The 15,394-nt window shown below is 40.4% G+C and overlaps 1 protein-coding gene across 9 annotated transcripts in view; it reads right to left on the minus strand.

The window, feature by feature from the left end:
* gria4b (glutamate receptor, ionotropic, AMPA 4b) overlaps positions 1–15,394 on the minus strand; it is a 100,022-nt gene that overhangs the window by 47,303 nt on the left and 37,325 nt on the right. For all 9 annotated transcript variants that reach the window (XR_003438684.2, XR_007138972.1, XM_027134131.2 and 6 more), the window contains exons 3-4: positions 6,146–6,385; positions 543–727 (exon numbers count right to left, since the gene is read on the minus strand). Coding sequence is in view for 7 of the 9 variants with exons in the window: in XM_027134131.2 (XP_026989932.1) it covers positions 543–727; positions 6,146–6,385 (425 nt within the window). In the remaining 2 variants the exon portion in view is untranslated. The remainder of the gene's footprint in view (positions 1–542; positions 728–6,145; positions 6,386–15,394) is intronic.

Below are 15,394 nucleotides of genomic sequence, written 5' to 3' on the forward strand. Positions count from 1 at the left end.
AGCCACCCTTTAAAATCGATTCTAAGGCTGCCCCATATGAGTGTAAAAGGCCTTGCTCAATGGCCCAGGGGTAGCAGCTTGGCAGTGGTAGGATATGAACATACAACCATCCAATCCGTTTACCAACATCCTAACTGTCCTTAGATCCTTAGATACTTTATTGGTGTGATTGCAGCCAATCATGTGGCAACAACACAATGTATAGAGGCATGCAGATACAGGTCAGGAGATTCAGTTAATGTTCAACTGAATCTCAGTGATCTGAGTAACTTTAACTGTGGCATAGTTAAAAACAGAAAAAAGCCTATTTTCATATGGACCATTAAGCATCACTGTGAAGTGTAACATGGCAAAGACAGGCAGAAATCCCATTTTTGGTGTCTTTGAGAGAGAAACGGATTTATGCTTGTACAGTATCTGACCTTGTGGTGTGGTGTGGTGTGGTGTGATCAGGTTTAGATATGTTCTATTTATTGGGTGATTTTTCATACAATCATAACTGAACAGAGTCATGTGATACTCATTTGCTTTTTGAGTTTTACCTGTTCCAGCATGTTGGTGAGTCGTTCTGGCTCCAGGTCTATGACAAAGGTTTTCTCCTGCCTGCGGTCCAAATCCTCCAGGAGCTGCCGGTAGTTTGCATCGTTGAAGTTCTCCACGCAAATTGCACTGACCTGCCAGCCATTCTGACCTGCTTTCTCCATGATGGCCTGGAGGATAGAGTATCCTGTAGAAGAGAAGAGTCTGTCAGAATAAATCATTTCATGGATAGTAAGTATAATTCGCATGTTTTAAATGGTTCCTTAACTATTTATGGTTACCATTTTACAGTTTAGCAACCAAATGGTTCCTAAACTGTTCCTCAAAAACTTGTAACACATTTCCATTGATCATCAGTGCTGTGTTAACATAGTTTATGTGTTAAGTATCTAACACGATGCTGTTAACTCGTGCATGTACCGTCTTTTCTGTAGTACGGTGTGCTAAATTAGCATGCCAATAGTCTCCCATTTACAAAATACCATATATTAGATTAACTCATACTGTAAAACTTCTATCAAACTAACAAACTTTAGTCTAAATACAAAATGTGAAAAACCAGTATTTTATGATAAGTAATATGTAAAGCTTAGTGATGATGTCATGTCTCATTTGGTGAAAAAGAATAAACCCTGCCCAAATACATCAGATCCAGAGATGGCTGTTATTGGCAAAATTGGCAAAAAGTGCTGTTAGCATGCCAAACCGCACAAAATTGTCATTTTATGGGCATTTTAAGGTCATCATGTCGACAAAACAACCCCCTAGCAAGCAGTATCTGAATTGCAATTTTTCACACCAGCTCCTTTAAACCCTCAATAAAACAGATCTTGGACTTAGGCTCAGGCTTCTGAAAAAAACATACAAAGCTTTGCTCCTGTGTTTATAAGTCACACTGGCAGGCACAAAGCTGCATGTTCTCCCAGCTTTGAGACGTCTTTGGGGTTCTCAAAGCACTGATGAGTAGAGTTTTCATTTCAGCCAGCCACATTGCTGTGTTAGATATGCTAATGTGGCTGCTGGAGAGAGAGACACCCGCAGCCTCCTTGGGCCACTTGACTCCAGGATGAGCAGATGTCCATGTAAAACGGACCCTTATGGTCACAATCAGTAACTGGCACCACCTCCCTTTCGCTTTGATAATTAATGGATTAACCTATGCCTAATCTGGCAAGCCTGCAGTTTACCATTTGGGATTCATGTGTGTTTGTGATTGCTAGCCTACTGCTAGCATGTTCTACCATCCACAGCCTATATTTCCACCAGAGGTACTGGAGCCAGCACTGGCAATCGATAATATTGTTTTTTTAACCAACAAGCAGAATGATGGGCTGCTTTCCGATTGCCTTAGTTCATGTTTTTGTTGTTAGATGGAATCATAGATCATTTTATAAATCAATATGGTGGCCATATTGTGCTGGTCCTCGATGAATGAGCTGTCTATTGACATGTAAATGTAAACATATAACCCAAACATTTTGTTCCAAATATTTTCTTGAGCATCTTTAATTCTGTGACAACACCACATTTAGTGTAGCTATCCATGCAAACATTTAATTTCAATGCTTTAAAACATGCAAAAGTTACTGCTGCTATCTTGGGAATGTACTACCATCATGGTGGCTTGGTGGGTAGCCCATTTGCCCCTCCAGGGGTTTTAACCCCTGACTCCACTGTAGATATGTGTGTGTTGTTTGCATGTTCTCCACGTGCCTCAGGGCTTTCCTCCCCACTCCAAAGACATACATTGTATGTTGATTAGTATATTAGTATAGTCTGTAATTGTGCCATGAGATTGATTGGTATCCTGACCATATTGTAGCCTGCCACGTGTCTCGAATTCAAATTCAATTTATTTGTATAGTATCCATCCACAGTATAAGTGGTGTAGAGGATGGATAGATGTACTGTCATTCCTGAAAGGCTTATTTTTGTAGATAAGGTTATGGCTAGATCACTTAATTATTAAAGATTACAAGTGAGACAAATCAGTCACATTAAACAAAAAATTTAAAGTCAATAGTAACCTATGGAATTTTGACTATACAGTATAAAATATAACCTTAATCTACCATAATCTTTTGGACTAGATTATGGTAGATTAAATTGGATGTTGATCTCTTTATCTTAAATTATGAAATAATAATTAAAAAAAGCCTAAATTCACTTATTATTATTATTATTATTATTATTATTATTATTATTATTATTATTATTTAAATGTTTGTTTTATTTTTTTTAATGATTAAATGCAATAAATTAGATTGGCATCAATGAATGATGGATTGACATCTGGGCAAAAATGACAAATTCTCACAATCTCTGTCTTGTAATGTGTACAATTCAAATCTTTTGGAGTAAAAGTGTTATTTTTAACGGATGTTTTATTGACTAAAAGAAGTAATTTTGAACAATACCCAATGTATAACTTTCCAGTAACTGTATTTAATAAGCTAGTGATATAGGTATTAAGTTTTGCCATTTGCCCTGCACCTTCAGGGTTAGGGTTTTTTATCCAGGTACTCTGGTTTCCTGTCCAGTCCTAAGATGTGTTGTAGGTTTATTTGCTTCTCTAAGTTGTCTGACGTGTCCCCTGTGATGGGTTGGCAGCCTGTACAGTACGTCCTCGATCCTTTGCCCTGAGTCCCCTGGGATAACTCTAGTTTCCAGACCACTTTGTATTGGATAAACGCTAAAGAAAACAGGTGGAGAGATGGACAATGGTTTTCTAGTGAGGATCAGTATTGTTTACATGTCGGTGTTCTCTGATATCTGATACATAATCACACCAGCAGAACTCCAGCATAGCTGCTGCTTTCTACACTGGATACTTTTATAAAATGCCTTCACTTTCAATTTACAGCCACAGCCTTTACTTCAAATAACCAACACAGAACAGAGCGCTGATTAATATCTGATAAATCTGTAGCCTGAGGCTGTGTGTGTGTGTATGTGTGTGCATGTGTGTGTTATTATATTTGCTAGCCAGCCCAGTAGGGTAAATCAACAATGTGAAGCTTTTATTTATTTGTCTGTTTTTTTTCTGCAGCAATTTATATATTAGATATATAAAAGCATGCCAAATAATTAGATGCTACCTCTGCATGCACCTAAAACCTAACACGCGCAATACATATCATGAGGCTACTAAATTTAGGCCACTGATATGATTCAAGCGGGAACAGTAGTGAAGATGATCAGTGGATGTTCCAAAACTAACTAACGTGCTCTATCTCTATTTACATTCAAATAGATCAAATCGATCAATCAGAATATCATAAAAACTGGTGGAATTTCTAAGAGAAAAAGAAAAGCTAACTATGCTTTAACAAGAAATGTGCTTTGTAACACCAAAACCTGCACTAGAAGGAAAGCTGACTGGTTTTCCATTATTATTTAAGCATCCTTCTAAAAATAATATTTTATTATACTTATTTTAGTTTAAGCTGTTTAAGACGTTAACAGATTACATGTGCTTCATTCATAATACTGTATGTTGATACCCAGAGGATCAGCGACTGTTTTGTTATTCATGATTTATTGTTTGTCTTGGAACTTAAACTTCCTGCTTATCTTCAAAAATATTAGGTCCTGTACATTCTTTGCTTTTCCAGCATCCTCTACATCAGTGTTACTCACTGCGCGGCTCGCGAGCTTCCTGCGGCTCGCCAAGCTTTAATACGCGGCTCGCATGGCAGTAAATAACACGATGATATGATCATGTGGTTAAAATTTATTTTTCATTTAAATAACATTAAAAACAATCAGGGAAGCATAGAAAAACGAATGCGCTCTATTACAAATAATAATATATATTTATATATATTATTTGACTCGTCACTGACTCACTGCGTTCTGCGCAATAGCCAGTTTCATGCTAGTTAACAACTTGTGTTTACTGTACACACAGACTAAAAAAATGGATCGATTTCTTATCAATTTGACAGGTATGATTTTACGTAATTATTGTATTGCAATATTGTACATTGTATTTAAGCAGATAAGCTATTTAAGACTGAATAACTTTTCATACTTTGTGGTGAAAGTGGCTCTCCTATTGACTTTGTCCTATCAGTGTGGCTCACATGAAAAAAATAGTGAAGACCACTGCTCTACATACTCTGACCCCATTCCAGAAGTAGTTCTATGACTTTGAGACCCATCTTTTCACATGTAGGACAACTGAGAGACTTATCTATTACAAAAGCTGCAAACGTTCACTTATTCTCTAGAAGGCAGCAGGATACATTACGAGCCAGGGGGTGTTAACTTTTGAACAGGATGATCGATGTAAATTGGTGTTATTTGTCTTCTGGAAATGTAAATATCTTATGTAGCTTCTAAAATAAGATGACAAGTAAAATAATAATTTATACCAATCATTCAAAATGTGTTCATAAGTTTACACCCCCTGGATCTTAATGTATCGTGTTGTCTTCTTGATCTTCAGTGTCACTGATCTTTGTCTAAATTCAGTTGTCTTGTGGAATATATACAAAGATCTGTTATGTGAATTTTTTTTATTTATTTATTTTTTTAATTAACATTTTAGAGATTTTGCAAAGCATATGTAAAATTGTGACCTCAAATGTATATGACTGTAGAGAGTAACATGATCCCACTACAAGGTTCCACCATGTTTGAAGCTGGTGCCTATAATCAGTGGCAAACTGTTGTGGGTTAAGAGGAATAGAATACTTAATGGCATGCTGTTATTGGATAATACCCAATGCTGGCGGGGGTAAGAGGAACTCCGCTTCATGTCTGGCTGCATCACACCACCCTGTCACTGATTATTTTCTTATAACTGCATACCTTGCACTGTTTTTTTTCCTTACATATGTAAGTTGGAAAAAAAATTAACAGTCCGTCAACTGCACTTCATGTTTCCTCCTTTTTTTCTGGATTTGATCCTATGGGTAACTGAGTTGTTTATCCAGTGTATGACTACCCAAAACACACAGTCTGCAATGACAGATGAAGATAAAGTCAGATGTAGCAGTCGCTCATCTGCCAGGCTCTTGCAGGAAGAGAGTGCGCTTTAAGAAACGTGTCAGAGCAGAAGCCACAGCTCTCCTCCGGGACTCCTGCCAGTGTAGCAGTCTAGCACACTGAGGGGAAAAGGAAGAGAGAAGAAAAGACACTGATGGAGAGGAAAGAGAAGAGACGAGGGAGGGGGTAAAGACAAGACAAGCTCTGATTCTTCGCTGCGGAAGTGTTCTTGGGATCTGGGAGCACAGGATCTGGCGTATGTTCAGGAAGAAACAAAACCGCAGCGGCAATTCCTTTTAAGAAAATACTAGCAGGATGTTGGAAAATCCTTTGCAATCAGAGGAGTCCATCAGTTCAACAGACAGCCACTAGTGAAAACTGCAACACTATAAAATAGTTCCTATGTGGATTTGTGTGTTGTTTTTATACAGCATCTGATAACTGATATGTGTGTGTGTGTGTGTGTGTGTGTGTGTGTGTGTGTGTGTGTGTGTGTGTGTGTGTGTGTGTGTGTGTGTGTAGATTTATGTGCGCACACACATACGCAGACACACTCACTCACATCCCTCATCTCTGCTAAGTGTGTGTGTGCGTGTGTGTAGTCAAGCCTCACCCCGATCGGTGTCATATAGGAATACGAAGCGGTTCCAGTCGTAGTGGTCGAGGATGCTGAGCAGCGCTCCTCGTATAGACGGCCTCAACTGCAGCACAAACTGACTCTCACCCTCGATGGGGAAACTGGGTGTGATGAGGGAGATGTGCAGTGCCCCACAGAAGGACGTCAGCGTGTGCACAGATCGCTTGTCGTACAGGCCGAAAATGGCGAATACGCCCCTCGAGTACTGCGAGCAGACTGAAACACAAAACAACAGAGGGAGAGAGAGAAAGTCAGGTACCTAAAAGTTTAATTAAACAACATGCCTCAACGGAGGAAATTCATTCATGTTTGCCACTCTATAGCATTTACAAATAAAGTAAATTAGTGTAGAGTTTGCTTGCAGAATTCATTTAGAGACTCTTCAAATATTTACAAGAGGGCCTAAGAGAGTCATTTTACCCCAATGGGTAACTTACACGAACAAGTGTATATATTTCATCATCACTTCATCACCACGAAATATGCCTTTGGATATCAAAGCAGTGCTGGTTCTCCCCTGACCAAACTACAAAACCACAGATGTTTGCTTTTTTTTTTTAACTGAATGTCATCTCTTTTTATGCACTGAATTGGTGAGGAAAAAAGAAGACAGAACAGAATGTCTTTAAATGCTTACAAATAAACAAGACTTTCAATGAAATGTATTGTTCTTGCAACCGACAAAAACTATTCTGATAGAAAGCAGGTTAACTTTGATGTATTTTTTCTTCTAAACTCATGGCAGGTGAACCAACGTCTCTGATAACTACATACCAAAACAATCCTGCATTTCATCAAGGATATACAGACGAAGACTGAGTGCCTCGGTGCGCACGTGCTATGCTTGACAGTCTCTGTCACAATTACACTTTGCTGAATATAGAACCAGCTGAAGTGTCTTTTGTCTAGCCGTCTTGGTAATTCTCCAAACGACACTGATTGCCACTCACGTGCATCTGAGGATAATTGTAGATTATTATCTGCATCTTATTGTGCTTTAAATATAGGCTCGCTTATAATGCATGTGCCATGACAGTTATCTTAATGATGGCAGAGCTCATTTCTGAGTTTCGGGGTGGGGGGTGGAATTCGGCCTTAGCTAAGAAAACACATGCATTCCGAGGCAAGACAGGCAGTGCTCGAGACACCTGCATGGCCATTTTCCACCAACACAGCCAACCATTGACATTCTCATCCCGCTCAAGTAGGACAGAACTGTCACACTAGAGGTTCTTATCCAGTCTAGTGGAGTGTGTGAGTGCTGCAGCTCTCAAGCCGCCTTTTCACGCTGCAGTCATTCAATTTCACCCGATTTCCACAGTCGATGCGCTTTCGTGTGATGCTGAATTGGTTCTCTTTACTCTGCTTGTCATTCCAGAGCCTTTATACGATTACCCAACATAAAACAATTACAAAAAGAATTGGCTCCCCCCTCTTCTTATCTCCTTCGCGCCTTTTTTCTATTAAATATCCCATTGCTTTCATTTGCTTATATCAGGTTATTTGTCTGATATGTGCTTATATTTATGCAAAGGATACAGCATTAACTGGAAAATCCAGCCCATATTATCTGTGAGAGCAATTACACTACAGCGGAGATCTTTCCAGTGCTTTATTAAGCTGGCAGTGAGTTTAGAGACCCAGGCAGTCGTGGTCACGTCCATGCAATTCTCTGCCTTCCTCCATCTCGTTATAGTTTTTTTCAGACACATCTTCTATCTTCTTTTATCTGCCGGAAGGGGGATGTATGGAGAAATCACAACCCTGAGTGCAATCCCAGTGAAGGGAAAGAGGTAGAGAGAAAGAGAGTGCTAAAGGGGACATGCTGGCTGCTTGTAGCAATCAAAGCAGCAATCACCTTAACAACACTTTCACCAGCCCCATTCTCCCAAAACGTCAGCTCAGCTATGCTCCAGGTTGCCTTGACCTTTTTAAAGAGACCAAGATTCAGAATGAACACAGCCCAAGGAAAGCTTTCCATCTGACCTTAACCAAAAAAAACAAAAATTCCCCTATATCCTGCTTGGGTTTCATGTTGACACGAAAAACCAAAGTAATCAACTTGGATTTTTGATGCATGCTCTGGGGAATGTGCTTAGGATTAGTCATTGATCATATACCCTGATCGATCCCCAGGTTGCTACTACATATCTGTGGGATTGACAGTTAGCCATTTTGACAATGGTCCATTTAGCCCTGGCTCTGATTGGTGATGACCCTGCAAACAGTAAGCAGGATCTTTCCAGTCAAATGAGCTAGCAGGTCAGAGAGGTTATGCGGCACTTCACACAATCAATGTCTTTCCTTTTTTGTACACGCATTTCCTGTTACAGCTAATATGTTTGGTTTGACCTTGATGCTATTGAACAAGCCTCCTGTAGGATCCTAACCACTCTTCAAGTTGACAGAATCTGGGGAGTTGCATAACACCAAAAAAAAACTCCACAGCCATTTATAGCTGGGAGTCTTAATGGAGCGTAACCTGCCATGCTTTTGGGTAGTAGAGATGGTGTTACTCTCTTCTCTGTTAATTAACCAATCACTTGTGGCTGTAAGCTCATGTAGGCAAAAAAGGGCTAGTATGTACTTTCCTCTAAGTATCCAACTGTCCAGTAGGGAGTTCGAAAAGGCTCTGTGGATGGCTTCATGTGTCTCAGAGGAAGTGTGTGTTGCCTTCAGGCTCCCCAATTGTTAGTGATAAGTGTGGGATTGAGAGAAAATGGGGGGAAAACTGTAAAAATTAATCTGTATATGATGAACTAAGATATCAGTTTGATGAAATATTTGCCATGATCTACTCAAGGGTCTTGCATAGTTGTTTTACTTTATTGGTTTCTTCTTACAATACCAAAAATAAAAATTGATGGAGATTATTTTCCTAACCCAATTGAATTTCTGTGACTTGATGTTACATGCGTTGCCTGACAGCCAGTCAAAGCTGCTGCAGCATGATGAGCAAAGCTAAAATACCATCCCAAACACCATGTCAGAGAGAGTATTAAGAGGATGTATCATAAGCATGTATGCTGCATGAAGGTTCCGAAGACAATAAGACAGTCAGGTGCAAAACAATATTTTATATTTCATCAGCCAAATGTTAATACGGTAAGGTTTGCTGGTGTTCATTTGCATGCAAGCTTTTAGTAGCTCATGCGTGAAATTGCCAGCCTCCACAAAGAGTCGTTGAAACCTCTATATTTAAAGCTTCCTTTAGGAGAAAAGTGGAGATTTTTTCTGCATCCCAAATATACCTGTACTGTACATACATAAGATTATATACGACCCAATCAGAGTTTCTTGCTATCAGTTTCCCATCAGTGACCCCTGCTTCCTTTCTTTGGTCACTTGACTTGACAGTCTGGTGTACGTGAGGGAAATAAGCGAGAGCCGAGCAGCTCCCTGAGTCTGTGTAAACCACGAAATGCAGACTCTGTGAAACAGACCCTGCTTTCCACTTCACGCATCACTGCAGCTGAAAACCTCGCTCACATGCGCCTGACTTCATTTTCCACATTGCCTCTGGGAGGCATCCCCTCTCCACTGTGCCCCTCCACTGAGATACAATCTTAAAGATTATGATATAAAAACAGCCATGGCAGTGCAGAGGACATATGGGGTGAAAGAATTGTTTAGTTTCATAAAGCTTCAATGGGAATAATAGAGCGTGAGCCTTCTGCTGACTGTTAATGTGTGATGGTGAGGTGAGGTTTTTCTTTGTTGTGTCTCACAGCAAGGCTACAGAGAGCTAAGAGCAACCCTGCCTTATCGGGGAAATAAAACTAAACTACACTTATGGGATAGGATGTCTGTTGATAGATGTCTGCAGGTTCCTCTACAGCCCACAGCGTACTGCACTATGTGAGGATTTTCTTAGCTGTAGCACCTTCAGTGCCAGAGGTTTTTGTATAAAAATGTGCTTGATGTCTTTTGGGTCTTTAAGTGTCTGGTTCTCAAAATGCAGGTGAATCTCAGTTGTATAAACATGTCCAAAATGTTAGATATTAAGGACTAGAATAAAGTATTATATTGGAGAGGTGTATTTGACTAGCTACAGTAGTCACTCAAGAGATTTAGGGAAAGCATGAACATTCGTGGTCTAAATAACCAAAACATTGGTCCAGGTTTTTATTATAGCAGTGATCTTCATATTTCTCCAGTGCCAAAGGAAGTGAGATTTGTGGATCAAGGAAAAGGTTTAAAGGCTCATTTATACATTCACTTGACATATTCAACAATATTGTATGACTTTATACACTGAAAGAAATTCAGATGCGTACATCAGTTCCACGTGATTAAATTAAGTCAGCCAAAATGATTTGATCACATACTTCTAAATCCTTGAATACAATCAAACACAGAGCTCACATCTGAACATTCATTCATTTTCTACCGCTTATCCGAACTTCTCGGGTCACGGGGAGCCTGTGCCTATCTCAGGTGTCATCGGGCATCAAGGCAGGATACACCCTGGACGGAGTGCCAACCCATCACAGGGCGCACACACACTCTCATTCATTCACACACTCTAGACAATTTTCCAAAGATGCCAATCAACCTACCATGCATGTCTTTGGACCGGGAGAGGAATCTGGAGTACCCGGAGGAAACCCCCGAGGTACGGGGAGAACATGCAAACTCCACACACATAAGGTGGAGGCAGGAATCGAACCCCCAACACTGGAGGTGTGAGGCGAACGTGCTAACCACTAAGCCACCGTGCCCCCCACTCACACCTGAACATCAAACTCACAAAGCTGGTGTTGCGTAACAGACACGTTACAACCATTCCGTTTTCAACACAGAAATGTAATACTATCGCTTTAGTATAATTTCCATCAAACGAAAATATGATTTCATAATGTAACTGGTTTACTTTGATTCTGTTTGATTTGATCATGCTCACTCTGTATCATTTAATCTAGTCATTAGAAACAGGTAAACATCAAGTTTAGTATAAGCAATGAAATCACATTTACATCATATTTTTATGTCAATTATACCATATACAGTATACAAATAAATATCTTAAATCTGAATGACCTCAAATATAGTAGTTATATAATTGTATTACACACAAAATTACTATTATGTTGAAATTATGACACACCAAATGGATATTTAAGGTTTTATGCATTTTTTCCACCAATTTTCTCCTTAATTTAGTCTTGGCCAACCCCAAGCAAGCTCTCTCCTATTACATTGCAGCTACCAACCTGCGAGGCTATCACACGCTTCCTTCAGGCACATGAAGCCAAGCAACTGCTTCTTTTTGAACTGCTGCTCATGCAACGTCAGGGGGAGGCATAACACTTACTCGGATGAAAGTACTACCCACCCACTTCCACATGCATGAGCTCAGAAAGGCTCATATGATTGGCTAGGAGAGAGAATGTCACCCCTAATTCCCTCCCTGAGAGCATAGTCAATGTTGCTCATGTTTTTGGCTATATCAATTAAACCTCATTTCTAATATACTGTATATGTACACAGATTCCTTCTACCAGAGATCTACCAGAAAGCAGAGAACCGGTAAAATGATGCGAGTATGAGACGGAGACCAAAAAAGAGAAAATCAGTCAGTAAATCTGAAACACATCACTCTTCTTTGGCTTAGTCAGACATTCAGTGTGACTAATTCCAGCTCGCAAATGAATAAATGAACACTTTGTCAGTGGCATTTGCAAATTCTGTCATCACAGGCATTAATGGTGAGAGGGGAGGTGAGAAAAGCATGTGTACAAGCAGGAGGGAGGATGAAAGAAACACGTCAATGAAGCATAATGAGAACACCTGTACACATCAGCTTTGCCATCGCCCTGCCGACCTCCACTCCTCCATGTCTGGCTGTTAAATGTCACAATCACCTCAATCTCTTCCACACCACTGGCACCGTTTTAAAAGACATTATGCGAAAAACATCTTTAATGCATGTGCAATCGGTGGGAGTGGGAAAGCAGCCGGCCTTAACAGTGCAGAACAAATAATCCAGGAGGCAAGAGAGAGGCAGAGATGAAGATGGAGAGATGGACTGCCATATGGTGAAGTTATTCCTGTTACATGTAGCAAGCGTTACTGTGCTCAGCATAGACAGGACACTAAGTGAATTACATCAATTTATCAGTGTTTTTAGTGGGTTTGCTTCTCCAACAATTATAGAATGATTCATAGATGGACCTCTTGGGTCAACTTGGAGACTGCCATGATCATAGATATCAGTGTCAGAAATTACAATCATCCAAGTGAGTATTTTATGTCTAATTAAGTTGTGCGTACTTCAAATACTCAGATGATGCACTTATTCAACTAAATAAGTGCACACAACGACCTCAGCTATGTTTACACATACACTAGTTGGTAGAGTACGTAGTGCACAGTGTAAGTGCATAGCACATCATTTGGGACACAATGACTGAAAATGTGATGTATAGCCAGTGTTGCCAGTTGCTCTTAAATTCTGCAATAATTAGTAACATGATCCTGCTAATTGGCAAAAAATAGCCAAGAAATCTTTCACTTGACCAGAAATAAGTTCATAACTGCTAACAAACTACAAGATGAATGGCCTAATGATGGAACTACAACAACAAAGAGAACTGGACTGTGTTTTTGTTAGCTTAAAATGTTACGGTGATAATGTTATGTTAAATTCTATCCATCTATCCATCCATCCACCTGTCGGCCCATTCACATCTGTCCATCCATCCACCCATCCATCCATCCATCCATCCATCCATCTGCTCAACTTTCAAGCTATTGTAGATGTCGTAAAAGGTAGTTGATGTACAAAAGGTTTCCAAAAAAAAAAACATAATCCAGAAATCCTAAATCATATTTTTTTTAGAATGGTTTACAAGAACCTTAAGAGTTGTTGACAAAACATGACATTCATTCCACAGGGTTTCACAGTTCAGAATGTACAGATGAACTTCTTGTCAGTACTTTTCCTTTCTTTGTGCAACAAAACTCACAATAAAAAACTGTCAGACGTAATATGCCCATCGCTGTCTTGTGACTGGAAATGAGAAATCATTTCTTCTGACAATTCAACAAAAAGATCCACCACACTGTTCTGCACCACCTGAATCTCCCACACCCAGCTTCCCCACCATATTCCACTACACCCAGCTGCCCCACTGGACTCCACCATACCCGGCTGCCCTACCTAAATCTGCCACACCCAGCTGCCCCACCAGACTCCACCACACCCCTCTGCCCCATAAGATTTCACCACACTCAGCTGCCCTACCTAAATCTTTCACACCCAGCTGCCCCACCAGACTCCACCAAACCTAGCTGCCCTACCTAAATCTCCCACACCCAGCTGCCCCACCAGACTCCACCACACCCAGATGCCCTACCTAAATCTCCCACACCCAAATGCCCCACCAGACTCCACCACATCCTGCTGCCCAACAAGTTTCCACTACACCCAGCTGCCCCATAAGACTTGACCACACACAGCTGCCCTACCTAAATCTCCCACACCCAGCTGCCCTACCCGAAATCTCCCACACCCAGCTGCCCTACCCGAAATCTCCCACACCCAGCTGCCCTACCCAAAATCTCCCACACCCAGCTGCCCTACCCAAAATCTCCCACACCCAACTGCACCACCAGACTTCACCACAAACATCTGCCCTACCTAAATCTCCCACACCCAGCTGCCCCACCAGACTCCACCACACCCCTCTGCCCCATAAGATTTCACCACACCCAGCTGCCCTACCTAAATCTCCCACACCCAGCTGCCCCACCAGACTCCACCAAACCTAGCTGCCCTACCTAAATCTCCCACACCCAGCTGCCCCACCAGACTCCACCACACCCAATAAATACAAATTAAAGGAGCGGTGTCTTATGCTATGTTGTAATAGCCTGTAATCATATATAAATCAATAAATAGCAATCTGTATGATTTATCAGGAACATATCTACATAGTTTCTCACATAAGTTAAATAGCTTACCAGAAATTCTATAATAGAATATTCATATTTTTACATTTAGGTATTTTGACTTGATCAAGAAGAGAAGAATTTGTATTTCTTATCATCGTAGCTTTTGTTTAGTATTTGGTTCTTTAGCACAGATATTAATGCCATATTAAAATGTAGTGAATCAGAGAGATTAATTAGCCCGTTCAGCTAACCATTCAAGCTCTCATCCGTTGATCTGCTTTCTTATTTCAGTAAACATAAATGTGTGCGCTGTTCAGTGTCATTGCAGCCGATCCTGTGGAATAAGTGTATCATCAGCACGTTGATGTTTGCCTTCATAATCACTTGATACATATTCATATTCTCCCTGAACGAGAACAAACAGAAGCGGAAGTGGCTGCATTTCCATTTCTCACTGAGTTCTTAAAAGGCACATCATTAAGCACACTTCGCTGACTCGCCACTCTGCCATCCCTTTCATCATTTCCTTTTTTTCAGAAAAATGTTGACATTGTTTCCTCAGCTTATAACAAACACTCTTCTCTATGCTTCTACATCCCTAATGCTTTCCCAAACTGCAATATGACAGAGTGCCTTGCAGGGAAAGACTGGCCCATTTCTCTCTTTCATACCCATGTGGACAAAACATACACTCATCACACATACCGTGTCTTTCATCCAGCCTTGCCCTCTATTTCTCTATTTTTCACCTCCCTTTAGTAAAGCAAAACCTTTGCTCTAAACTGTGCTCTAGTCTTAGCCTTGCTATCGCTGAGCTTTGTCTTTCCATCTCTCCTTTTTATTCACTGCATGCCTTTTAGCCTCTTTCTTCACCATGCCATTTTTTATTCTCTATCGCTTTTCGATGTATTGTTCTTCTTTGCCTTTTCTGTTTGGCTAGTTTCTTTGTATAAACCCCTGCTCACTCTCTCTTAAGGCTTAAGGCTGCTTTCACACATACAGCGATTTTTATCGCTGCAAGTCACCAGTCACTGAACTATGGCGTCCCTGGTAGCAATTCCTATTGCTGGTTGCCATAGTAATAATGTTTAGCAGTGGATGGTGCAATTAACATTCCACTTGACTACAAATAAGTTTTCTTGCTGCTAAAATGAAACATTCTGCAAGGATATTTGGGGTTTGTATATAAAATTCACAAGGGAATATAAGAATAATACTGTAAGAGATGAAGGAGAGGCAGCTTGTGCGTTTTGCCAATGGTCTCAAGTCACTTGAAATTGCCAGCTTTCTGAAAATGAAATCTCCATTCACTTTGTCACTGTGACTCTC

The sequence above is a fragment of the Tachysurus fulvidraco genome, chromosome 21 (genome assembly GCF_022655615.1).
Source record: "Tachysurus fulvidraco isolate hzauxx_2018 chromosome 21, HZAU_PFXX_2.0, whole genome shotgun sequence".
Taxonomy (NCBI): domain Eukaryota; kingdom Metazoa; phylum Chordata; class Actinopteri; order Siluriformes; family Bagridae; genus Tachysurus; species Tachysurus fulvidraco.